Source organism: Trachymyrmex cornetzi, unplaced genomic scaffold (assembly GCF_001594075.2).
Source record: "Trachymyrmex cornetzi isolate Tcor2-1 unplaced genomic scaffold, Tcor1.1 scaffold23, whole genome shotgun sequence".
Lineage (NCBI taxonomy): Eukaryota > Metazoa > Arthropoda > Insecta > Hymenoptera > Formicidae > Trachymyrmex > Trachymyrmex cornetzi.
In genome coordinates, this window is record NW_017296956.1 from 1,086,684 (window position 1) to 1,114,174 (window position 27,491).

General features: G+C 32.4%; 1 protein-coding gene across 1 annotated transcript; it reads right to left on the reverse strand.

Moving 5' to 3' along the window:
- On the reverse strand, window positions 1–26,080 carry RhoGAP102A (Rho GTPase activating protein at 102A). Its single transcript, XM_018506942.1, has 12 exons — window positions 24,149–26,080; window positions 17,085–17,241; window positions 13,371–13,490; window positions 7,176–7,363; window positions 5,694–5,909; window positions 4,859–5,009; window positions 4,419–4,609; window positions 3,452–3,681; window positions 3,209–3,311; window positions 2,536–2,863; window positions 1,723–2,011; window positions 1–1,027 (listed from the first exon to the last, which is right to left on the reverse strand). The coding sequence occupies exons 1-12, from the start codon at window positions 26,078–26,080 to the stop codon at window positions 691–693; spliced, it is 4,242 nt and encodes a 1,413-aa protein (XP_018362444.1). The 3' UTR covers window positions 1–690.
- Between the last annotated feature and the right edge of the window lie 1,411 nt (window positions 26,081–27,491).

Genomic DNA, 27,491 nt, shown 5'->3' on the forward strand with positions numbered 1-27,491 from the left:
ATAATATGATATAACGCACGCGTCTCTCATGACAATTCACGTTAATAATTATTCACATTAATAATTATGTCATAGAGAAGACACATTAGAAAGGACAAATAAATTTCAAGTTTCTCATTGCTCGTCGGATGACAACTGCAATCAGGTAAGTACAGCGGAGAGATAACGATTTTTAGGCTGATTTCGAGCTCGCGACAATTAATATTTTTATTGCGAAAAGTAAGATAATACTTTTCACACTAATTTTCTTGTTTTCTCGATCACCCGTTATCTTAACTTTGTCAAGGTTCATCCGAAGGGTCGATAAAACTCTCGTCGTGAAACGAGAATGCGCATTTCGTCATGGAGATCCTTCGAGAACACGAGGACGGCACTAATACAGGAACCAACGAATATCTCGCGATTTTTCAAGATTATGAGAAACATATTAAGGAACATTTTTCCAGGCCACACCTGATCGGCAGTGACTGTCCTATTCATCGAATCAAAATTCAAAATTGTCATGTGTGTGATAATAAATATAATTTGATTAGTGTCATTGAATAAAGAATGGTGTTTTATTTTTAAAAATGTACTATACACTGGATCGTATATAATTCGATATATAATAGCAATTGGAAAAACCTCAAAAATACCGTTTCGACAATAAATTTTGAATTTCGATTCGATATTGTAATCGCAGATAACAAATTAAAAGTATCCCTCCCTATCCTTTGGAGCACTGGAGATTAATTCTCGTCTCTTCCACACTGGTTGCGTTGGTACGCGTTGCTTCTGCGTCGATACTGAAGCAGAAGAGGAAGGTAATATCGTCGACGTGGATGTCATGCTAAGTGGTGTCTTCCCAGCCAGGGTGTCGGCATCAGGTATATGGCGCGTCTGATGCCTTGAATCCGTATATCGTCTCTTCGTATACTTCTTGCTCTCGCTGGAGGTCACCGTTGAATTCTTGCTCGTTTGCAGGCTCGTGGGCTCGAAATCTGACCGCGAGATCTGCAGCATTCTCTCGATATCTGCCGTCTTGGACCTGAATCACGCGAACGCATGTTCGCGTTAGTTCGTATGAAATATTAGTAGCAGAATTTTCACGAACAATTTAACATTTACTGTACGATATACATATAATAAAAGCTTTTTTAATGCAAAATTGGAATTACTTTATCTCTACATGTGTATTATTCCTTTATGTTTAGTAATGCATAATCAATAGTAGCCCTGGTAGAATTAAATCGCTGACTATGAAATCGTTAAGAAAAGAAAATGACTAAGACATTGTTGAAAATATTTCAGCATAAATAATACTTTTAACATCAAAACACTATAAATTTTAAAAACAATGAAAGAAAATTAATAAAGAGTAATAAAAAATATTAAAAATTAATGCAAATATATTTTATATTTATACTGATTTATTCAGAGAAATAATATAATCCTTCCCAACTTCGACGAGAAGGTCGCATCAACATCTGTGCTCATGGATCTTATAAAATCAATTATTTTTTAGCACAAAAATTTTCTTCTATATTTGGAAATGTTTTATAAAACAAAAAAATTTTTTAAAAGATCCATTGTATTGTTTCTTCAAAAAAATTCTGTAAAATTATCTTCTTTTTAGCGATTTACACAAGATTCCCACTTAACGCGAAAAGAGAGAGGGACGAAAGGGGTTAACCGCAGCAAGGGGCAACTGTAGGAGCAACGGGGGGACAATATGATACTCACCTCAAAACCGCACCGCCAATGCTAGTGATGCTTGGCGTATACGGCACCGCTGTACTTTTACTTGTTTCCTGCTGACCAGTCGATCTGTTCACTTGCCTTACCTCACTCGAGGTCGTGAATGAGACTCTCTGGAGAACCGCTTGCTGATCTGGGATGTATGAAACGGCGGTGACCGTGCTGTCGGGACTAGCTGGAGGTGAAGACGCCCATGAAGGCGGGGAACTTAATGTCTGATCACCCGACAGAGTTGCCGAGGAACCCACGGCACTATCACTTCCGTGTCTTCCCCCTGAAAGCGCAGAGAGATATTAAGTTAAAATAGACAATTTCACTATTTAGCTTATTTCATTATTATTTTACCGTGAAATTTATTATATTTATATTATTTAACGTATGCAGCTAAGTGTACCGCTTTGCTCCAGTCTTCTGTATGCGTGGATAGAGTTTATTTAAAGTTTGTTTACTTACGGTAAGGTTATATAATAACTCATTTAATTCTTTTTTTTAAAACCTTTTTATCTTTATAGATTTAATTCTTTGTAATTATATAATTTATTTAACGGAATCCATTTTGTATATCTTCTCTTAATGATTATTGAATCATTAAGTTATTTATTGTTTGTGTGTTTTTTAAAATCGATTAAAATTTAATTAATATTGTTGAAATAACACATTAATTTAATGACATATAAATTTATTTTTTGAGTGTCCAATTTAATTAAAAACTACTATATTTGATGTTTTACATTTATTTTCGTTTAAAAAATTCAAAATGTTTTTACAACAATATTAAATGATATACAAAATACAAACCTTCGCTGCAACCGGAAACGGACCTTTGCCTTTGTCGCCTCGGAGGAGCGCTCGGTTGCTTTGGTGTTTCCTCGATGTACGGAATGTCCGGGTCGTCGAGGTTCAGGGTGAACGCGTCGGACATAGGTATGGTGAGACTCGCGGTAATTATTATCGGCGAGGATTTTCGCCGAGGATCAGATGGATCCTCGCTCGATCCGCTATCGACACTATTGCTTCTACCCTCCTCCTTCCTTCGGCTTCCTGATTTCTTTGGCCGTCGATGCTTTGGTCCAATATCACCGCCAACACCCGCGGTTTGATGTAAACATTGTTCTCTAGTCCACATCTGAAACAAAGAAAACGATTTTTTTTCCAGTAGACTACACTCGTAACATATTAATAAATAATAAAACAATGTTTACATAAATACTATTTTGAATAATGCCTTAATTATCCACTAATGATGAATACCAAAGTTATATTTGGTTATAATTGGGTCAATTAAATTAATATTAACGCTAAATCTACATGTAATTGTTATTTTATTTTGTGTCTTTAAAATAATATTAGTTTAACATCACCTTTTAACATCGCTGTATATTTATAAAGTAAACATTTACTTGAAACAAACCTTGCACGCGCGCAAAATTAAAATTAAATGTCAGATAACAATTGCATGATCTCATAGCACCTTTCTTGTCGTCGTTGTCGCAGTGGTCGTCGACATGGTCAGTGTCTCTTCAACTGAGAACGTCTCTGCCTCGCTACAGGGGTCTACTTCATCTCCACCTTGCCTGCAAAAACATGTACGGAATTTGCTTCGTTTCTTTATCTATATCCTATTAAACTATGCAAAGACACATATATACGAAGAATATTATTTCGTAATTCTGATAGTATTGTTCAATCATTGCTCGTTAAACGTGATGCTCACTCTTCAACCCGACGAGACAAGGCAATATCTAACTCCGCCGGATGAGTATCCATCATATGCTGATATACTTCGTCCAATAGCGCCGTTGGTACCATGAACAATGTCGACGTGTGTTCCAGAAGTGTTCGCACAACATTTATCACATCTATTCTCTCCTCGGCTCTTTCCGATGAAACCTCCGACCTCATTTGACCGGCTTTCACGCAATGCAAAATATTTGGCGCAAACACCTGTAAAACTCACTTTTAATTTGTGCATCACCCCAACCCAAAATAATTCCTAATTTAATGTGACCTTTTCGAAATAGTACCAATGACAGTAGCCAAGAGCTATATCAGTTGTCGAATTAATTAATTATTGAGAAATTTCGACACGGATATTCGTCACGATATAATGTTATTATTGACATTTGCAGAATTTTATGCAATGACTATGGAAACAGAATTAAAATTAATTTTTGTTAAAAATTTTCTTGACTAATATTAACTTAACTACTTCGCTTTTATAATAATAGATTTTTAAGAAAAAAATTTTAAATATAAGAATTTAGTTTGAAATTTGATGCATATTTCTACTAATAAAAAAACTCTTATTAAGTATTTTAACCGAGAGAGAGAGAGAGAGAGAGAGAGAGAGAGAGAGAAGTTATTAAAGTGCAATACGCAACTCAATACGGAAAGGATGATTGCTCAAATATTTGAAAATTTAGCTGAACACAGATCTAAATTTTGGTTAGACTATTAAAATAATTATGCAGGAAATTTAAGCATGATGAGCAACGATGTAAAAAATTTCGACATTCCAGCAACCAGCTTAAGCGTCCTACATAATTATTTTGATAGTTCAACAAAATTGTTTTGTATTTGTCTAGGTTTTTAAATACTTCAGCAAAACTGTTTTTGTCGTGATGGACTGGAACAGAATACAAAAAAAAAATCAAAATTAAAAAGTGCTATTAAATACTAACGGTCGCGAGATTCGTCGTGTCCATTTTATTTCCTGAGATCCATTCTCCTGTTTCGTTTTTCTGATCCTCACTGTTCGCTGCAACAACGCTTAAAAAATTCAGAAGTGCCCAAAGAGTTTCGCGATTGGGCGTGGGTAAAAGTTGAATGAGATGCTGCAAAGCTTCTTGTTGCAGTCGCCTGTTTCTGATTTCTGGAAAATATTTGACTAGCTCGCTTATCACGCTTTCGCCGAACGCAAAAATTAGAGGATTGAAAACCCATCATTGAAATTATGAAGTATAGAAAGATAGATAGGAAATGACTGACATTTTAGCATATTTTGAATCTGTAAAATTTTTACAATGCAAAAATTTTTGTCGCGACTGAATTATGAAAAAGGAATTATGTAAATAATGCTCGTCGGCAGTTTATATCACATTAAGACCTAGTTCTTGCTTACTTTGAGTGTGCACAAAGGCCTGATATAAATCCCTGCAAAGCAAAGGGTCCGGTAGATCACGGAAATATTCCTTCAAGAGGGTAGCTACGTCGTGAGGACATTGATCGGAACCTATCTTTGTCTCTCGACCGCAATCAAAATCTTCTCTTAACTGGAATAATTATAGAAATGTCACGCTTAAAATTTACATAAAAGATATACCTTTTCAGAATAAATTTATTTTAACCTAAGAAAATGCAATATAATCATTAAAATTATTTTAAACAAAAATACTTAACAAAAAAAGATCATTGTAGATTTAATAATACAAGACTTGGTATAAAGCTTTGGATATTCTCACTCGCTCTTATTAAATATTTACTTATTATTAATTTTTATGTCGAAGTAATCGATTCCTATTATAAATATTTAATTTCCATTGGTAATTGTAATAGATATGAGATATCATTATGAAGACATTAAGAGAAAATCCGATATCGTGCGATTAAGGTCTAAAAGAATTTAAATGTATAACCAATTTCCAATTTAAGCTCACATTAACCCTGAAACAGTGATTTAAATTACCTTTTGTTAACATAAATGTTTAATTTTTATGTAAATTCATTTATGTGCTTTTCTATTTTTAGATAAAAATGTAGCGATAAAAATTATTGTAGGTATTTTAAAGAACACTGTTCAGGAAAAATCTAATTGCATGTTGTATTGTACAAATAAATCTTAATTGTCTTATAATACTTTTGGCATTAAGGAAAATCATGTTATACAGTTAGCCACGAATATTTTTTCCAAGATAAGGTAAATACGAAAATGTTATTATTAAAGATATACGTCATACCTGCCTCACCCTTTTTTTCGAGGGTGACACGCGAAACACGCCTAACGTCCGAAGACCAGTGGCCTCGAGGTGTCTAATGCATTGCCTCACGATACCTGGTACCATGTCCCATTCACTGGCGAGGCATCCTCCACCACTGTCATTCAATTCGAGCACTCCGGAATCGCTTCCTGTAAGAGCACCACCTTTCGACGACAGGGACTCAGAAGATCCTCCCTAATTTGATAAAAGAAAATGTAATTTGTACAAGAAAGATAATAGATAGGAACAAAAAGCTGCATGAGTGAGTGAATGAGAGAGAGAGAGAGAGAGAGAGAGAGAGAGAAAGGAGGAGAGAACAAGAAGAGTAAAAGAAAAGAGACATAGTTTTTTTCAATATATAATATAAAAAACATAAATATGTGTCCGTTTGATGTATGTATAACTTATTTTCAAAATAAACTATATTTGAACTAGACTATCAAAAAAACAGTTTTAAATACGATCTATAAAACTAAACGTCTAATTTATCTACGCATATCAAGGATATGAGAGGTGTGTTGTCTCCTCATTTTACGACATAAAAATTTATTTATACAAATAATACACATATCGTATAAAAGAGTTTCTTATTCGTACATTTTAGCGGACTCCTATTATCATTTGGGAATAACGAATAAAGTTTCATGTAAAATTGAGAGTTCTTAATTAGTCTGCGGTTAAAATTAGCGATCTCGTTTCCCTTCTATTTACGTCTCTGATCTATGATGTCACTTCGAACGCGGGAGACGCACGTGACGTCGGCACGAGTATTCTACGTCGTGATGTCGTATGTAGCAATCGATCATTCTTGTTAAGCATAATTTGGCGTAAAGATGCTAAAGAAAACGATAGAGATCAATTAAAGACTATACATTTTTCCGATTTAAAATATAAATTATTTTGATTTTTGCAAAATCGTAAGATAGCATTTTTTATGTTCCTTTATATTTTTAAACTATATGAATAAAACGATTTTAATTATAATTTCTCTGTAATTTTTTCCACTTAAAGTAAATTAATAATTTTAAATAATATTTAAAGCTTAGAACCAATTTTCGATTACTACTAAGTGGTTGTGATACTGGATGTACTTAATACGAGAGGTAGGTAACTTCTGCGTAGATAACATGCACTTCCGGCAGATAACATGCACTGCATATTCAAAGTCGCTGAGTTTATTACTTTATAAAAAAACTTCAAGGCTGCTCTTTACACTGTATGTTAAGAATTTTATTTTTATTTATGTCGAAGTGGAACATTTAACAATAAAATTTTTCTATATTATAATAAAAAATATCGAATAATAGAAGAAAGTATTAACAAATATCATTAACTAATTTATTCTAGAATTTAAGGAAATGACGTAATAAGTATATAATTGTTTATACGGGACGAATAGAAGAGACAAAAAGGAATCTCTTATTTGCACCAGAGTTCGTTCTTTAGATATCAGTTTCTTACCTCTTCTGTTTTTGCCGCTACAGTCGGTGGAGTTTCTATAAAGCTAGAAAAACTGGTCCTACTTCCGTGCCTGCTACTCCTGCTTAAGCAACCAACATCAATGATCTCTCCAGCGGCAATTCTAGTAATCCTATCATTCTCTATGCATTGAGACAAAGGTATACCAAACACCAGACCACCTGCAATGTCTGTAAGCAACAAGGTCGATAAAAATTTTTTTAGAATTTTAATATAATAGGTAAACTTTGTGTTTAAACAATGTTTCATAATATTGAATTTATAATTACATTATACGGTACTCGGAAGCTTATATCGAATATTTTGTTTCAACAGTAATGTCGCATGTAGTAGGAAGTCTAATGAATACGTTCAGTACAATTTTGATCACTAACGTTTGCGCATGCAGATTTTTGTGAGTAGGTAATTGCATGCGCATGCAGATTTTTGAGAGTAGGTAATTATCTCACAAAAACCTGCAGACGCAAATATCTCAATAATTTTTAGAGTAGCTTTTTTGCACCATCGAATGGAGTGTATTTTGACAGAACAGAAATTAAAATTAAAAATAAAAAAAATTATCGAAAGCTTAAAGTACAAATTTTATCCTTGAGAATGAAAAAAGAGCCATAAATACGATCATTTGTCACGGAGTTATGCTTACTTGAAGTTATGCAAAATTTTGATATAAATTTATATTGCGATAATTTTGTTGACGAGTGTATATATAGTAATTCCATTCGAGTCTTACCACTGCTATTATTATCATCCAGATTTTCTGTATTAATATCGCTAATCCAATATAGCTTGAAATATTTTAACGACTCGATTTCTGACGCTCGAGGAAGCAGACTCTGCGTAGAAATGACGTGTACAACGTGACAGTAATTAGCATTAACGTTTAACCTACCAGTTATTGAGCATCCTTTCAGATCGTCGCCAAGAACGTATTCCAGAGAACGCATAGTTGTGATTCAAAGACAGACGAGGACTCTGTCCATGTCTATTTCGCTCATCGATTGTAATAAAAGCAAAATAATTCAAAACACATTTGCAACAAGCCTTGCTCCCATCAAGGGCCACTCGATCTAATTGGTATATAAGGTAACCGGACGTTATATGTCCTACCTAAGCTTTGCGATTTTTTTTCTAATTTTTGCTAAGTTTAAAATAAAAAACTGATGGTCATAATCACAACAAAAAACAATTTTCAACATTGAAAAGCTATGTATTATAATGCCCTATTTCTAAATTGTAACAAAACATTTCTGGCATTAAATTTTTTTGTCGATAGAAATCCATTTAACAATATTCATTTGACGTCATTTAATTTAGAATATTTCTATCAAAATTCATGGCAACCAGACATGAGTTGTTTTTGGAAGTTCACCTAATTATTCAATGGATTTAATGGATTTTTAAAATAATATTTTTACTATCTGTAAAAATATTTCATTCTGTTTTACTTTTGCTATTGAATTCTTTTCGTAATAATAACTTTACGAAGTAACTACTCTTCTGGTTGGGTTCTTTTATTCTACATTTATTTTGACCCATTAAGTCCCAGGAGAGTCTTTTGTAAAATCTTTTAAATCTTTATAACTCGAGTCCTAATTAAAATTTTAAGGCCGCAAAAATTTTGATTAGGACTCAGTTTATAAGGTTTTAAAGTAAAAAAGCACGTAGAAATCTAATGTTGAATTTGATGGGTTAAAATACGGTGATACGTACATGCTCTCACACGTGAAAATTTAACAATTTGTTTTTCTAACGACGTTTGTTTATTGACAATGCAATTTTCTACAAATCAATAGAAAATAATATTTGTAAACTAACAACAATCGAGAGAGAACAATGAAGTTTCATAGTTATTAGCTTATATCCCTCGAAGAATCAGCTAAAAGCCGAAAGGTATAAATGAATCGTGTCTTTATTATACCAGTCTGATTATAGACCGCAATCTGGGCCGTTCCAGCTTTTCTCACTTTAAAACATGCCTCTTGATCGTGAGCATAAGGCACTTTACGTACTACAATGTATGAAGAGAGCGAGCCTCTTCTTGGAAGCGTTGAAACGATCGGCATCGATCGTCAACACTTTATCACCTCTCCGTACGATGAATCCAGAGATGTAGGGTACGTATTTAGACGCGCAGAGTGTGAGCATACGGACATTGCGTGTATAAATATCCTCAGTGTATCTTGTTGCACACACACGTTTAAGTAATTGACATTTCCTGATAGATATATTTATACGTAGATGTAACTTCGTTTATCTGTATATCTGGATCGCTAATTTAACGTATTCTGAAAATGAAATTTATGGGTTTAAATTTTCACGTTGTTTTACGTTTAAGAACGATTGATTTGACTATATGATCGTTTTTTACGTATCTTCTGTACGTGACATTGTCAGGTAATTTGTTCGTCGACTATTACAACCTAAAAGCTTTAACTTTTAATGTAGATACATACATATATGCATGTATACACGCACATTAGCAAATGTTTCGCACACACTGCAATTATTTGAGACATCACATAAAATGGAATTAATATTAAATAATAGAGAACATTATAATTGTTTAAATAACATTGTTAGTTTAATAAGATGAGAGAGAGAGAGAGAGAGAGAGAGAGGGAGAGAGAGAAATATAGAACGTTCTTTATATGTTATTTTATATTATATGTAAGGGCACTTGTTATTATTTTTGTTCATCTTTTGTTTTTTCTTTATTATATTAAAAAATTTTTTTTTGTTATTACAAATCTCTAACAACTTTTTATATCATATTTATAATCTATAAATAATGTTGGTTTTATCCTATTATAAAAGTATAAGAGATTGGAGTTACTATCTCTTAAAAGTAACATCGTTTACCTCAAGGACAAGTAAATATCTATTTTCATTTTTATACACGTTAGAAATAAAATTCTAGCTCATACGGCTTACATGTAAATCGCGATGCATACAGTCATTTGAGGAAGATACCCGAATGGTACGTTAAAGGGAGAGTGAGCGACCTCGCTTTATCGGCTAAGAGAATCTCTAAATTGACGTCTGATGTCCCTACGCATGGGCACTTGTACTCAACGCGCGTGAACCACAAATAAACCTGATATATGTGGAAATATGTACCACTACCGAGCACTCTGTGACTAATTTTAGCCGGCGAAATTGTGTCTCATACCAGCCTGGTCGGCTGAAGCTAATACGACTGTCCTTTGCTACCTGTACATAGTTAAGTACATGCGTTTTTTGCTCCGATTATTGGATTATTGGACTACTAATAATGTATCTTATTTTAGTGAATTTCATATCAAATTAACAAATATAGAAAATGTATACGATCTTCTTAGAGTAGTATTGCAATAATAAAAATAATGGTGTATTACTCATTCTTATATCCTTGGGAAAATTTATATTAAATGAAGTTTAGGTTTTTGAAGGTAATTAAAAGTTTACTTTAAAAATTTTGAGGTAATTTAAAGTGTATGAAAGGTTAATCCAAAATAATCTAAGACTTTTAAAGTATTTTATTACTGACTTTGATATAATCTTAGAACAACCGATTTTATTATTTCTTGTAGCTAGAACCTTTAAAGCGTTCTTAAATTTTAAAGTAAAGCTAAATTGACATAAAGTTTACTCGCACAATACACAACACTGCCACAAGATGGACGTGGCAGTGCTACATTTTCTGATAAGTAAGATCCATACAGAATAGAATAAAAGGCTTAATTAATCAAGAGATTCTTCATTTAAGTTCTAACAAAATAATTTTTTGATGGTGAGCACAATTTATTTCTTATATAATTTTTGTGTTTTTAAAGCAGAGAATTTGTATTTTAAATAGAAAATTTGTGTTACAATTATAAATCTCGTTTTGTCTCTAAACAGGAGAAGAGAAATAGGGTGGACCTCGCATTGAGTGGAAAGGATGCCCCCAGGAGTTTATTTTCTAAAAGATTTTTACTACTAAAATTGCACTTTAACACTAAATATCTCAAAAACTATAATAGACCGCCACCTAGTTGTTAAGACAAAGTTATTCAGAATTATATGACCTTGACAACATATGTCAAGGTCAAGGTATCGACATCCCTTAAAATAAATAATTGCCAAAGAAAGTTCATAATCAAAAGGACAAAAAGTGCTTCTGGTAAATATGTTTACAAATAGGATTACCTAACTTATTTTTTGTACTGACCTAGCTCGGAACTCGAGCGGTACTACAAACAATCGATTAAAATAGATTAGAAATTTGTCCCAAGAGTAATATTTATCTTTATGTTATATAGTTTAAAATAATATGCAGGGTGACTGTTAAGTAACTTTAAACAAAGTTTTATCAAAATATCACTAATGACTTTTGAAATTTTTTTTCTTTCATCTTGTATCTTTGAATTTAAGCCGTTTCAGACATATTGTCATACAAGAAATTTTTGTCTTGAATTTGTGTAAAGAATCATTCTTAAAAATTTTTTATAATACTTAATTAGTAGCCACCCTGTATATTGTATGCATATACATACATACAATACGCGCAGGAATGTCGTAAACGTATCAAGTGATAGAGCACTCCTTCGAATGGCGAGCGTTCTATTGCGTCTGTCTGAAAATAACTGAACTAGTTATTCTTCAAACAAATAATTGCGCCATAAATTATGCCCGTTAAATATGCGGATTTCTATATATTAAACTGCGCATTACGTCTTAATTATTGATTTGACTGAATAAATTTCCTCAATTAGTTTCACGCAATGATTTTGATAAATTTCAAAATTTTTATTGTATAAGTAGAATGATTCATACGTTTCAATATTTTATGTTTCCAAAATTTCAGAATTGAGTAAGTAATATATTCATACGCGCAGAGAAGAAATATATAATTCCATGAAAAAATAAAATCTGACATTTTACGTGAAAGAAGTCGAAAGGAAATATAAAATTAGTTTAATTATATGTACGAAAATAAATTCCGATAGTTTGCAGAGTAAAAAAAATAAGAAAAAGTATACAAAGACGCGAGAAAGTTACTTCTGCTGTTACTTTCTTTCTTTATCTAAGCATCCGAGAAACTTTTTTAATTACGGTACAATAATTCTTACGCGGATTATCACTTGTTAAGTAAATTCACCTTATCTTCGCAATTTCACCTTATCTTATTCTATAAATATTATATGTTACGTATTATACATAAATAAGTAATGTTAAAAATTTTAAGAATCTTATATTAGACATTATATTACTTTCTAAATTCATTGGAGCGGAATCACACTTTAAAGAGTAATAATTAAGTCAGTCTTGAAAAAGAGAGAATCAATTTTCAATCTGTAAGAGTGAGATTTTTAATTCACTCTACAGAAAGAGATTCAGTTTAAAAGTTTTAGGGAGTAAATTAAAAAAAAAATGCTTCGACTATGTATTATAATAAGAATAAGTTACATGAATTAAGAAAATACAGTAATTCATGGTCTCCGTGAGACACTCATCAATATAGCTATACATATAAATTGAATAACTTTCATCACGATTTTTCTATGACGATGGAAATGAATTATAAGGTTGCGAATTTTGTTTCATCTGAGAATGGCTCGATCCAAGAGCCGAAACATATTATGACATTTATAGATTCTTTTATGTATGTATTTTAAGTATTATTAATAATGTTTATAAGTTCTCTTTTTTAAAAAATTCGACTCTTATTTGCTCATATATCTTTATGTTATTATTGTTATTATTATTAATATTATAGTATATTCCTAACGGATATCATTAAAACTCAGTGTCAGCAAAAGTCATGTAAAAGAATTATTCTAACTTTAGACGCTCCATTTGTGACTCTTTTTTATACATATGTCATAAATATTAAAATTTTCATTAAGATGGTTAGGTAAGCTCGTTGACCGGGCACAACGTTTCGTTGAACCTACGCGTTTGTTTCAACATGACCTAATGACCGCGATTCTTTGTCTCTATGAGATTATTTTATAAATAAATCGCATAAGTCTCGAATAATACCTGTGCAATTTATATCTTGTTCGTTCGCGAAACGATCTTTAATTGAAAGAGATAAATACGGTCGGCGCGATATGAATAACGCAACCATTTATTCTCAATGTTTGATCGGTTCTCAATGTGACAAAGATAACCGGCGACAGAATAATATAATAATAATTGGCACTTTATACCTACCTTTTTCCTTCTCATCTTTTCCTTTGTTGTCGAAGAAGCCTGTTGTAAGAGCCTTCCTTTTTAGCAAATACGCCCGTCTCTTTGGCTTATTCGTGGCCACTGACCCGGTACCGAGCGATTCTAAAAGAAAATAAAGAGATTGACCTGACAAATTTCGTATTCCAAGACATACTTCGATTTAATGCAACGCACATCTTATGCAATCAATTTGTAAAATCAAAGCATCGTCTGTTTTTTTCTTGGCGGAATAATAACCATAAAAAGCAGTTTTTTAAATAGAAGTCTCAGCTAAAAGAAAGAGATAATTAAAATTTTTTATCTTTGACTATAAATAAAGAGAAAAAAAGATTTAAAAATACTTTAATTATAATAAATAACAGGAATTTTTAATTATATATATATATATATATTTCTATGCTTTACATCAGTAATACGCAACCTGTTGCTCGTGGGCCGCATGCGGCCCACCAATTAATTTTCTACAGCTGGCCCACTGGCTCATAGCCGAAAATAAAAAATATAAAATTGTATATTTTATTTTACGTAAACTATCAAAATAATAACATGCGTAACATTCTAACAGTTTTCAAGGAAAGATTTATTATATTTGAAAATAGTTTATTTTTCATAAAATAAATGACATGTTTGTAAAATATTTAATATTTATAAATTATCTGATTTTTTAATTTCTATATAAATGAGACAAAATTCAAACTTAATTATTGTTGTAATTATTTCTACACAAAGCATACAATTGTGTAAAAATGATTAAAGTGTATTGGAATAGACAAATAAAAAGTTGTACCTTATTATAATATCAATAACAAAATTATATCTGTAATTTTGCACAAAAATTGTTTTTTTTTTTTTTCATTTTTGTACGCGGCAACTGTTTAATTTCTCGCTCATTTTAAACGATTATCTAACATAAACAACGCATCAATTCTGGCTAAAAAAAATTTGACTTAAAAGGGTTTGAATTAATGTTGAATCTTGAATGTTCAACTTTAAAAAGTTGAATTAATATATAAAATATTAAAAATAATATTTGATGTTAATGAAGTATATCATAGAATCGATTAAACTCTTTTCATCCAGTATATACTTGGAACAATCTCCAACTTCTTCTCCTTGCTGTTGTCGCCGTTTCTTTTTGAATTTCATTCACTACTTTTCTTCAATGGTTTAATTTGGATGCATAGGGTAGTGTGTAATTTACGTTCTTGAAACGACATTTGACTCATATATAGTGACCCATACATAACTGTGCTTGCAACTATAATGCTACTTCGAAAGAAATAACGTTAATAGCGCGTTATGACGTACAACGCTGCCATTAGCGGTTACATATCATTATGTTTTTAGCACTATCTCCGCGCACAGGTTGTATAATTTGTACACTGTCATTCGTTTTAAGCACTTGTAGATAAGAGCCAATATACATGGTCAATTCTTATATTTACGAAGATCTTAAGTGTACTTAAGATATTACAAACCGACTGGATAATCGTGTATTTTAACATTTTAAGATATTATTTAAGACGGTCTTGAAATAAGAACGGACTATAGATATCGGACAAGTACACGAGATGCTGTACATAGAACTAAATCTTTTTCTCTGGAAAAGTAGTAATATAAGCGTGAGATTATTATTACTAAAAATGGACTCTACCAGTATTCTTATTTCTTACTGATCCGTGATATAAAACGCGTTTATATTTTCCTTGGAAAACTTTACTTTAGGAAATTAAAAAATAATACTTAAAACTTAGAGAAAACCTAAGAAATATGAAAGGTAAATTTGAATACTGTCAATTTTCCTTTAAAGTTACTTTCAAACTTATATTTTAAGCACTTAAAAATTTTTTCTTCTTAAATATTTTGTGGTCTTGCAAATATATGTGATAAAAACTTTTATTATTTTTATTAAAATTTTAACAAAAAATATTACAAAATTAAATTACTTATTTAGACTGATGTTGTTTTAGCATTTAAAAAATAATGAAAAATTTATCTATCAAGTAACAATTAACTTTTAAACAATTGCTTTTTTAATTAAAAAAAAATAATTTTCTATTCCCTGATTCTATTTTCTCGTATTACAAAATTTTAATTACATTCAGATTCTTTCGTTCGCATGTTATCACAAATAAAAATCACAAAAGAAGCGACATTAGAATTCAAGTGACTACTCCACTGTAGGCGAACACTTGCGATTATAAACACGTCAATCATTTAGAGTTCAAACGAAACAGTCGAATGATGACATGTCTTTTGCGATAGATTTTGAAGTAATGTCTTAGGCCCGGTTGTATCGTTACGTTGACTTTAAGCGAGGCTTAAAATTCTCTTTATTTCTCCCTCTCTTTCAGTTTTAAAACGAGACAGATAGAATTATAAGCCTCATTTAAAATCAAAGTAACGTTGGTGCAATTGAACCTTAGATACACATGCGAAAAAAGATTCTGAGATTTTACCCTTATATCTACTCCTAATAAGTCAATCGGAAGCTCAAGTTCTTAAAAAAAATAAAAATTTTCTTATATAACATTTAAATGCATCGTTATAAAAATTAACTAGTTCTGCAGAGTTATCTAATAAAAAAAGTAAATAAAAACTTTTCTTTTGAAAAATAATTATTTTATCTTCAACTTATATTAAGATTAATAAAGAATTTACTTCAAAACATAATAGTTTTCCTAATTTTTACAAGAAAAATTACTTTGAGTATAAAAATATAAGGAAATACAAGCTAAAGAAATTTATGTAACGCTGGAAGTGCGAATTTGCTGAAAGAAAGAAGTTTTACACCACAAATAATTTACATCGTATATGAGGGCGTTGAGGAGAAAGCATAAGGATTCGATTCTATAGGGTGTACAAAAGCATTTGAGAAATTCATGACTCTCATCGTTGTTTGTTAAATAAAACCTAGCGGGAGCGGTACGCTTAAATGCGCCAGGAATTTCGTTGGACGTAGTTTCCTCTTTTCTTTCTCCTTCGTTCCGAAACAACTATATTCCACGGGCTAACGCAGATGGCTTTAATGAAATTGCATGTGCTGGAGGAATTCCTTAGGATTTGCGAGTAACGGAACGCGGATATGGAATGTTCAGAAAGATTGTGAATATTATTCGAAAATAGCTAAAAGCAATTTTTAAAAATATATAAGATATATTTGGATAATAATCATCTAACATGGCCACATATCTAAAAAAAACTATTAAATATTTCTGATAAATAGATATGCTATAGTATCAAACATAAAATGAAAGATTCCACCTGACTGATCAAAAAATTTGTGTTAAGAGCTGTGATCAATTGTGATAAGAAATGTTTAATGTCATTTTATATTTCATATTTTTTTATTTCCACAATTTTCAGTGATTTTAATCGAAGTGTAAGTATAATATGTTATACATATATCATTTTAAAAATAATTGTACGCAAATTTCAAATATATTTATGTACTTGCTTTATTTCCTTACTGTTTAAGAAATTTAAGTATTTAAAAAGTAAAACTGTAATTGTCAAGTAATTTTGACACATTGATAAGAAATTTTGTGTGTTGCTATACGCTAGTTAATTCATGATTAATTATAAATTTGCTTATTAAATTTACTGTTAATATTGCTGTTTAAATATATATTATTATTTAAATTAAAAATTATTGCACACATAATTCTTATTAAGCTCTTTCGATAAACAACTTACCGCATGGTGGTCTAATATGTACACCCAGATTAAGTGCTTGAAGTTTCGCTACGGCTACCTTGCAGAGAACTTTCCTCTCGATATCGGATAATGTTCGCAACGATGTGTCCTGTAGAGTTACACGCCGACTTCCTGTGCCTGCCCATGTACATTTTCCCTGTACCAGAAAAGAAATGGTACATTTTCTAGTTAACTTAGGACTTACTAGTCATTCATAATAAATATATTTAATGCAATATTGATACATTACGACAATAATTTTGCAATACGAGAAAGATAAATAAAACTTAGCTGTATATTTCAAATGTGATTTATGAATTCCAATTTTATTTAACTATTCTGTTGTAAATAAAATATCCATAATAACTTTGCAATTAACTTTCCTTTTGAAATACCAAAAATATTAAAACGGTATGAAATAAAATAAGCGAGTAATCTTTGATAAATAATGCTGAATTGTTAGTAAAAAGAATACGAATATAAGAAAATTTATAAGAAAATATAAAGGAAACGAAATAAATTATATATCTGTATACTTGGCAATTTACCACATAATGTAATAGATGCCATCACACATTATGTTGTTGTAAAAAGTAAAATTGCAAGATTGAGGAGTATAGAACTTAATATAATATAACGTAATATTGCAAGATACGATGTCAATGTTCGATAAAATAAAACTACAGCAACGAAAATCAGCGATATGCTTACACGTTTCATCAGCATCAAATTTCAAACATTTTCCACCTGTTAAGTTACTATTTATTTCGCTAACGTCATCACAGTCGTACGCAAAATGGAAATAGCCAAGACGTGCTTTATCTCGATTAATATTACTAAAAATAGTCATGTTGATACGTGTGGGTGGATATATAACGCATATAATTATTTTAATACAAATATGCAGATTAAATTTTTTCTGTTTAACATTGCGATATAATATGCGATATGATATCATTTTCTATATTCTATATAAATACTGATGGAAAATTAAAATGAATGTTTTATAAAATTTGATTTATATTTATTATATTATTTATATATTTTCATAAATTTTAGATTAAATATCTTAAAAATTCTGTAATTATAGTAATTCTGTAATTATATACTATCATTAGTACGGTTAGAATGTAATTTTTGAAAACAATTTATTTATTCTTTTTATAAATGTATTCAATGGTTTTGACTATGTGAAAATATATGAAAGAGTATATAGAAAAATAAAAAAAAAATATATATATATATTTACGAAAAAAAAATTTAAAAAGTTTGCGACCTGCTTATTATAATCATACAGAGAAAATTGTTGCTGGTCACCTTTTGTATATTTCGAAGGTTTGTCAATGTTTACGAAGAATTTTGTATGGGAAACACGTGATATATTCGAAGCATGAGAGAAGATCTAACAAAACTATGTAAAGATGAAGAAGGGACATGATATCTTCTGTAAATGCTAGTAGCTTAGTTTTGAACAATATCAATTTAATTTTACTATGGCACTGTTGACTCTTGTCCGACCGAAATACTTTTTCGTTTTTTATTTCATCTTTTATGTATTCACCACAATCAATCACAAAAAATTAGATGAACATTATAATATCTGTTACAACGGAATTTTTTCATATAATATTATTATTTTATTAGTGATATTTCTTTACATAAAATTATAGTACCAAGTAAATTTCATGAAAAAAGCAATATTTTTCGTGCTCAGAACGTAATGTTAAATAACATAAGATAATTTTTTTAGTAGAATGTTTTTAAGTTTTACATGAATAATTTTTTTTGTATGATTTTTAAATTGTAAGCAATCAACAGAAAAGGAGAAATTTTAATAAATTGGAATTTTAAGAAATCGAACGAAATATCATCTTTAAGTATAAACTTACAAGTATAAACTCAAGTAAAGAAATAAAATCATTAAATTAGAGATAAAATCATTAAATTAGAGATGTCGTTTTATACAAAGTATGTCTACTATCAATAATATTTTTTGTAAGACAAAAAAAATGATATTAATAGTTATATATAGATATTTCTATAAATTTTATAAATGCATTTTTATATATCCGATATATAAAAATGATTTGGAAATATTTAACTATTAATTATGTCAGAAGTTCAGTAGTATTTCTTCTTTAAGAAGAAATTAAATTCTGGTTACACAGCACTATAAACGAGATAATTTGGTGACCTAAATAAATTTAATTTTTCATATTGCAAGAGGTAATTTTTTTTTTCCTTTTGCGATTCCGTGATGTATTATTCGTTGAAATAACGAAGAAATGCAACATGAGAACAGCATGGACGCGCCGGTGGTAATAGACTTTGATTTCAGTGTGTATAGGTATATCCAAGTAGTAATAGCGGCAAGGTTTAAGTATAGTTATACACATCGCTACGCGATCGCGCGCGCGCACGTTAGCTGACTATTTCTGGCGGCGCCAGCAAAATTCCGAGGCCCTAAATTGGTTATCGTGCTTACCATTTAACGAGAATGTCTGCCGCAAGGTCGACCCCCTTTTTCCTGTCTTACATTTTCTCCTTTTACATTCCCCATACGCCTAAATACTTTAATTAAAGGACGAGAAAGTATTAAAGAAGAAAGGAAAGAAGCGTGAATCACATGATTATTAAACACAATATATATTGATATACGAATCTTGTCATAGAAGAAATATATTCTGTAAACTATAAACTTTAAAAAAGGTATTCAAAAAACATAATTTAAGTTATATTTTTAAAATAAAGCTAAACATATGTAAAAGTGAAAAAATTGTCCATAAATTTATATCAAGATGTTTATTATTATAAAATGTTACGCAAAAAATTAAACAGAGAGTCACATTTTTATAATACTATGAAAAATTTTTTTGTAAGCTAATTTATAATGTATATCTAAATATTTAAGTTAATATATAAGAGAACATACACATCTTTTTGGATATCTGTTAAGGATATATATATAAATGTGGGAAAGGATATAAATCACGCATTTGAAACTTTTTTTATGTTAAAGGTGACAGAAAAGAAATTAATAATATGTCATTGTATGAGATATGCGAATAACGGGTTGTTTCTAATTTATTTTTACTTAATATACTTTACTTTTTATTTAAAATAATGATTTTAATATGTAAAAGAAAATCACCAGACTGACATAAATCTCTTAAAAACAACCCCTTGTTTCCAGGCAAAATTAAACATTACATTTTATTAATATTAATAATGATAAAAATAATCTATTTAGATAATTGAAGAAATGAAAATTTATAATTCATATATTTGTGTGTGTGCATAAAATTTGTTTCTACATCAAATTAGCTAAAAGTAAATTCTACAAAAATAAAAATAAAATTGTTATTATTTTTTTTACAAATTGCGTAGTTTAAATAATATTGGCTATATTATTGATAATATTACATTCTTTAATATATGTTTATGGTTTCCTATATCTGTTTCATTTTATTTTTTTTTTTTAATAATTTTTATAATATGATTTTTAATATAAAATTGCAGTGCAGCGTAAATCGATATACTTATTTGTAATATGTGATTATTAATATCTTTATATCCGAAGTTGCACACGTATCGAAAAAAGTATAAGAAGGAATGAGAAGGCATGTAAAAGCATATTGGACATTGATCATGTGTATAAGGCAGTCCATAAGTTAACTTAATCTTAATAAGATTGGAAACAAGACTGTTTATGTGAGTACATACCTAAATACGAGAAGGACCAACTTCAGTCAAAGTTCGATATTAAACTATAATACATATACAAGATGTTTCGTATTATTTCATTATAATCGTGCTGATTCATGTTCGCCAGTAACGTTTATTGAATTCGGGAAATACTCGTGAATATTTGCAGATTCTCGGGTTTCTAGATGTCTCCAATAATGCTTTCAGCCTCTCGTTACTTTCTTTGTACAATCGAGAGAGCACTTCTCGCTCTGCCGTGCAATACCAAACATCACCCAATATCTCTTAAATACTTTATTAAAGTTAGGTTACGTTCAACCTTGTATAAGTTCTTAACATTACTTACGCTCCTCAAGATCCGCGGCTCATTTAAATAAAAGACAGAGACCACATTGCCTCAATTGTGTCGGCCGTGGAAATCCCGTCATTTACACAACAATTACCCAACACAGGGTGTAAATAAAGTCACAAACTTCGGAGCCAAGTTCCCGACATCAAAACATGGAAAAAGTTCATATAAATACATGTCCGTAAATCCACTGTTACTGAAATGTAGCTCAAAATGTTTAAGTATTATGTATGGCTCTTACGATTCCCTGTTCTAAGTCCTCTAGATTTTTATCTGTGGGGACACTTAAAGTTCTTAGTTTATAAAGTTTCAATTGCCAATGAAGATATGCTACGCCAATGTATCTTCGATGCTTATGACACCAATTGCTCCGGGATTTTTGAAAGAGTACAATAGTCTCTGATTTGGTGTGTCCAAGCGTGTATTATATGAAATAGCAGACACTTCGACCATTTGTTATAATTAAAAATTGAAAATAAATAAAATACTAAATAATAATAAACATAATTTTTATATTCTCCTATTAATAAATAAATTTTGAGGTGTATCTCAAATGAGTTTGCGAACATATATGTTCATATGAAACTTTTTAAGTTTTCATGTAGAGAGCCGGCCCCGAAGTTTCTTACTTTATTTTAGTTACACCCTGTATATGCTATTCTTTAAATGAATTTATTTTAGAAATTATAATTGTACGCCGTTACTATCGGTCTTTCAACATAATTAATCTAAAACATTATATACATAATAATCCCTCCACAAATTTAATTAAAAACATCTTAAGACCTGTGTAAAGAGCTTTATCGTTAGATTAATGTTAAATTAATGTTTTTATCGAAGTAAAAAGATTTGAAAAAGTCTTATATACATATATTCACTTTTAGGTGCTAGTGTAGCACTTTGTACACACAACTTCTACAAAAAAAAAAGAATAGAAATATGTGACATTACTGCCTACTGTGTCAGTTTTAGGGCCAATTTTGTGAGACGCTCATTTTTGCTTAACTTAAAAAAGTTAATTATTGCAAAATTGCAAATATTATTTTAAAAACTTCTATGTATCGTCTGATAGACGATACTTTCTAGTCTGTATTTACACTTCTTAAGTTTCATTTTAAATTTTTGTTTAAGAAATATTATTTAAAAACAAAGTAGTATGTCGGCATCGGTGACCTTCCTGTATTTATATTGCAAACAAATGGAGAATGAGGGAGTGAGAGAGAGAAAGATGGAGAAAGACTGTGTGAGAGAGAGAGGGGGGGGGGAGAAAGGGGGCATGGATGCGATATTATTTATCATTAAGTATAAGCGTATTCAGGCCTATGATGGTCAAAGCTAGATCTTTTTTGCCTAAATAATTCCCAGTGAATTATCTATATCCTTTGACCGTCATAGGCCTGAATACGCTTATACTTAGTGTTTAATTCTTGTCGGCCCGAATAAAAGAATCTTATTATTGGTTATACACGCTGCCTGCAAAAAAGCGTTATTGTTCTTACATATACTGATTATTGCGAAGAATATTACTAAGGCCTCGGTGGTCTAATGGCTTAGGACGCTCGTACGGAATACAAGAGATCCGGGTTCAAGTCCCGGCCGAGGTAATATTTTTCGCAATAAATTTATTTAAGGTTTTCAGCACATTGTCAATTTAATTTAACTTGTGATATTATTGCAGTAGTTTAATTGCGTTAGATAAAGTCCGGAAAAATTTCGGCGCGCAGTTTGAATAACTACAAAAATATGATATATATGCATGTACATATATAGGATATAGATAATTCACCGGAAATTATTTAGGCAAAAAAGATCTAGCTTTGACCGTCATAGGCCTGAATATGCTTATATTTAGTGTTTAATTCTTGTCGGTCCGAATAAAAAAATCTTATTGTTGATTATTTATCATGTTTATGATAGATATTTGTGCATTATAACTGCAAATGTTTAATATATCGCAATTAAATTAAGAATAACACTTTCTCCAAAAATAGCGTCACCAATTTCAATTTCGACACCCTTATAATTCAGAATCTTATTCTTACACTTTCAAAAGATATTCCTGTTTCGCATAGAGCCGCACGGGTTCCACCGCCAAAAATTGCCATTACGAAAATGCGGATCTATGCCAAATTCATGATATCCTACTATTCCTTTTTATTAAACTTTTTACTAATCTCGCAGAGACGCCAAAGAATGCGTTCGCTATAGTTTATTGGAAAGTCTATAACACATACATACATTTAATATAACTTCCAGAACGCAATTCATACACATTTCTCCTTTCAGCTGTCGTAGTTTATTACAAATGGCGAAGATAATTCTACAGACAATTCTATATTTACAAATGTAATTACTACCATTCATTGTCAATAAATGAGAATTTCACAAAGGAGATAACGATTTTAACAATTTATGCAAACTATTTTTTTTTAATATATTCATTTCAATTGAAATAGTTTTAGATACACATACATATATGTGTTAAATTATAACATATTATAAATTATAATATATTATAATAATTACAAGTTATAATATAAACATTATATTAAAAAAAATTCTTTTGAAGAAGCTGAAAGACCTAACAACATATTTAATTTTGATTGTAATAAAATTTTTCTAACATCTCCTGTTACATATCATAATTATAATATGACAAAATATGTACAAAATAGCTCTCTCTCTCTCTCTCTCTCTCTCATTTTTACAACTTTAATTATAAATTTCCCAAATTTATGTCGTGATGGAACAATTAGGAAAACGGATTCTGCGTACAAAAAACTATAAAAAACTACTAATTTTTATGCAAACAAACTATTCTTGCTTCTTGTTTTGGCATCCGAAAGAAGATCGTATTTTGTCGAATAGTGTATTATTATATAACATAAATGAAATTAATCTTTAAAAAAAAAATCTTTCAAAAAATTAAAAATTTTGATATAAATTTCTTTACAATTTCTTTGCCATGATTATACAACTTAATATTATATACAAGTGGAAGGAGACTCACCTGAGGTGTCCACACGGACGGCTGATGCGACACCCTCGATGTGCTCTTGCTCCTGGACCGCCAAATTTTCTTTGCCACTAGCCGGCTGCCGTGATGCACCACGTTACTCGAGGATTTGCTCTTCTGCATTGCTGTGCCACCTGCGGAATTGGCGGACGATGACGTAAGTGCCGGCGAACCGGGTGCCGAATGCGGCTTATGCGTGTTGGAACCATGCAAGAGATGGGAAAGGAAGGACTGATGGTGATGGGGATGTTTAACGGGGGTGGAAGCCTCTTCGGAACCGAGGCCGGCGTCGATGCTGCTTCTGGAACTAGCATTTCTGCTGACAGGCGGAGATGTCGTTGTGTCAGCATCCGATAAATTCTCGGATGGAATTTCTCCGGGACTGAAAAAGGACATTTCGCGATAATGCACCATCCAATTATCTTCTGTCTGGCAGCCCTTGTTATTGCCATCGTCATCGCCAGGCTTGGTAATCTCACCCTTGGCTTTGATATTCCGTAAATTCCGATCATAATTGACTCGCTTAAATCGGTCGATCTTGTCTGCGTCCATCGATTTCTTCCGCGCCATCCGCAGATACCTCTTGATAGTGTCACTCACGGACGGTGACACGTCGTCATTGTCAACGCTACTACATCTTCGTCCGCTGGACCTTTGCGATATCTGTTCCTTTTGAGAGGATTCTTCCTTTTCCTTCTCCAATAAATACATATCAAGGACACTTTGAGAAACTGGATCGGTTTGCACGCCATTGTCGAGAAAACTTCGATCGGTGCTAGGCCCTTGGACAGAGATTAGAGGTGGTGGTGAAATTGGGTCTCTTCTAGATGACTGATTAGATTCTTTGGTAGGTCTACTTCTCTCGTGAGCCCACCATCGAGTTGACGGCGAGGTGTACGCACCGGTCGCTCGGGGTCCCCGAAAGCCTCTAGTACATCTCAGATCGAAATAAAGTTTTTCAAGGAGCTTTCGATCTGTCAAAATATCGGATATAACATGTTCCCGGGAAGACGATTTGCCATAGTAACGACTGAGCGTCTCCATTAGCGATTTATGAACGTAATCGCCCTGATATGGCAACATGGATTCCGGAACTATGTCTTTCCTGCTAGAAGTACTTTGACTGAGAAAAACTTTCTCACGTTTAGCCTGAGCTACAATCGTATTTAAATGCTGTTGCAGCTTATCTATTAAACTACGATAGTCAAAGGGTTCTTTCCCTTCCATCTGTTCGGTTGTATCCTGTGACTTGATAGCCATCCTCGCCGGATTGGCTACAGTGTTACCATGCATGTTCAGGTACTTCTGTAGCATGTCAGCCAATTCTTTGGCCTCGGTGTCTTCCTGAAATGTCTTACGACGCGTTATCGGACTTGATGGCGTGCTACCGCCATCGCCGTCACCGCCACCGCCATCGCTACTACCATCGCCACCGTTGCTACCACCTGACGTCAGCAACCACTCTTTTTTTGCCTTTGCCAGATCAAATGTGCCAGACGTGGTTGCAGAAAGAACGAAACTCTGCGGCGAGCTTCTGGCGTCATCGGCCTCATCAGCCGAGCTAGCCTGAGTTCGATAGTTGCCACCTTTAGTCTGTCTGTGACGTCGCTGGGCGCGAAAATTCAGACTGCCAGGATACGAGGCCTTCCTCCAAAGCAAAAAACGCGGTTCTTTCTGGCACACCTCTTGAAAGTATTGCTCGATCTTTGGTATGTCTTCTGGCCGGTTGTGAGTACCATCGGGGATGAGACGTCTGCCGGCATCGGCCATGTATCGCCATGTCTTTCTGGTGAGCAGCCATCGCTCCTTGACGGGCTTACCGGACCGTTTGGTCCTGCGATCTTTGGACGCAGGCTGTGTCCCGCGTATCGAGTCCGCACTGTCGCGACGCGAGCGTCTCCTGCCTCCATCGGGACGCTCTGCCATCGTCGCGTCCTTATCCCGTTTCGCCACGCGAACCACCTTCGCGGAATTGTGTCTTTCTGATATCGTGCACGATAGGGATGGTTCACGGACGGTTAGCCGTCCACTACCCTATACAATTATTTTACCATACCAGTCGAGATATAAACGTCCCTTTTTCTCCTTTCACTCACAATGATCCATCACTTCACTTTTGACTGCAGAACATATCAAGTGAAACAAATACGCTTTGCACAGGACACATATACGCCATCTTACTTGACCACTTTAGCATCGAAGGAAGTATCATGAAACTGATCGGGAATAGTGAGGCAAGGCGATGACGCGATTTCTTGGACGACAATAATTCTGCTGCTGCTGTAAAAACAGCAACTAGATGGAAAGCCAAGCGCGATTGACCTCAGCGAGTGAAATTTGGGCTAACGAGAAGTCACTTATTTCTATTGCGCGATGTAGGTACAATCCAACAGCAATTTCCACGATCAGTAGCGGCTTGCTAATGAGATCCAATACTAATCAATCCTATATAGAAAGTAGAAATTAAAAAGACACTCCAAATACGAATTTCTTCACTGCCGTGTGGTTTATGAAACTATCTCTTCAAGTAGCGAAGTCTTACAGAAGATAGTGTAAAAGACAACGCGTGTAAAACAATATGACGTCTCGACGTTCGTTTATAGACGTCGAAATCGCAAACGTTACACGTATGAGCCGGCAAGGTGGAAGCTAAGATACGCGACTACTGCTCCTCAAGGCGTCGCGACACTCGTGGACGCTCTGTGTCTAAAAGCGTCTTTGCCCCTTCTCACCCCTTCCATCTCACTCGCGTGCGGAAACGCGAGCGAACAAGCGGCAAGCATAAGAGAGGATGGATGCTGCAGAGACGACAGCAATGGACTAGATCGAAGAAGAGATATAGAAGTTGCTATGGCCTCTCTACCTGGACTTGTTGCAGACCAGAGTTGCGGAGGTGCAACGACGATGACGTGATATTGTGTAGTCACGCTTTGCCAAATATCAGTACAGCGCTTTTCGGTAGCGTACCATTCATGGCTACTAGCGTTTCTCGATGAAACAATATCGGTTTTAACAAGATTGTGATAGTATATTGCTCTTCGTTGTCATAATATCGAATAAGAAGACAATGACATGTCAAACTGCAGAATTATGACTTGAAACCGCCGATAACCGCGATACCAAATAATTATCATTTTTATAAATTTTTTGTTAAAAGAGGAGCCAACAAGAGATTTGAAATATTTGTGCTACACCAAGCCACGAATTTTATCAAATTACAATTACGAGTATACAAAGAGCAATTTAGAAGACATCACTTTATTAGTGATAAGTTTTAAGTGACTGTAAATTTTGTGGATTAAGTCAAAGAAATAGTACAGATAAAAAAAAGATAAAT

Excerpts from the sequence above, each read along its gene's own strand:
- RhoGAP102A (XM_018506942.1), bottom strand. The coding sequence starts at position 26,080 with ATGGCAGAGCGTCCCGATGGAGGCAGGAGACGCTCGCGTCGCGACAGT. Across the intron at positions 13,491-17,084 it reads ACATATTAGACCACCATGCG|AATCGCTCGGTACCGGGTCA; the intron begins GTAAGTTGTTTA and ends ATTTTCTTTTAG. Across the intron at positions 1,028-1,722 it reads ATTGGCGGTGCGGTTTTGAG|GTCCAAGACGGCAGATATCG; the intron begins GTGAGTATCATA and ends CGCGTGATTCAG.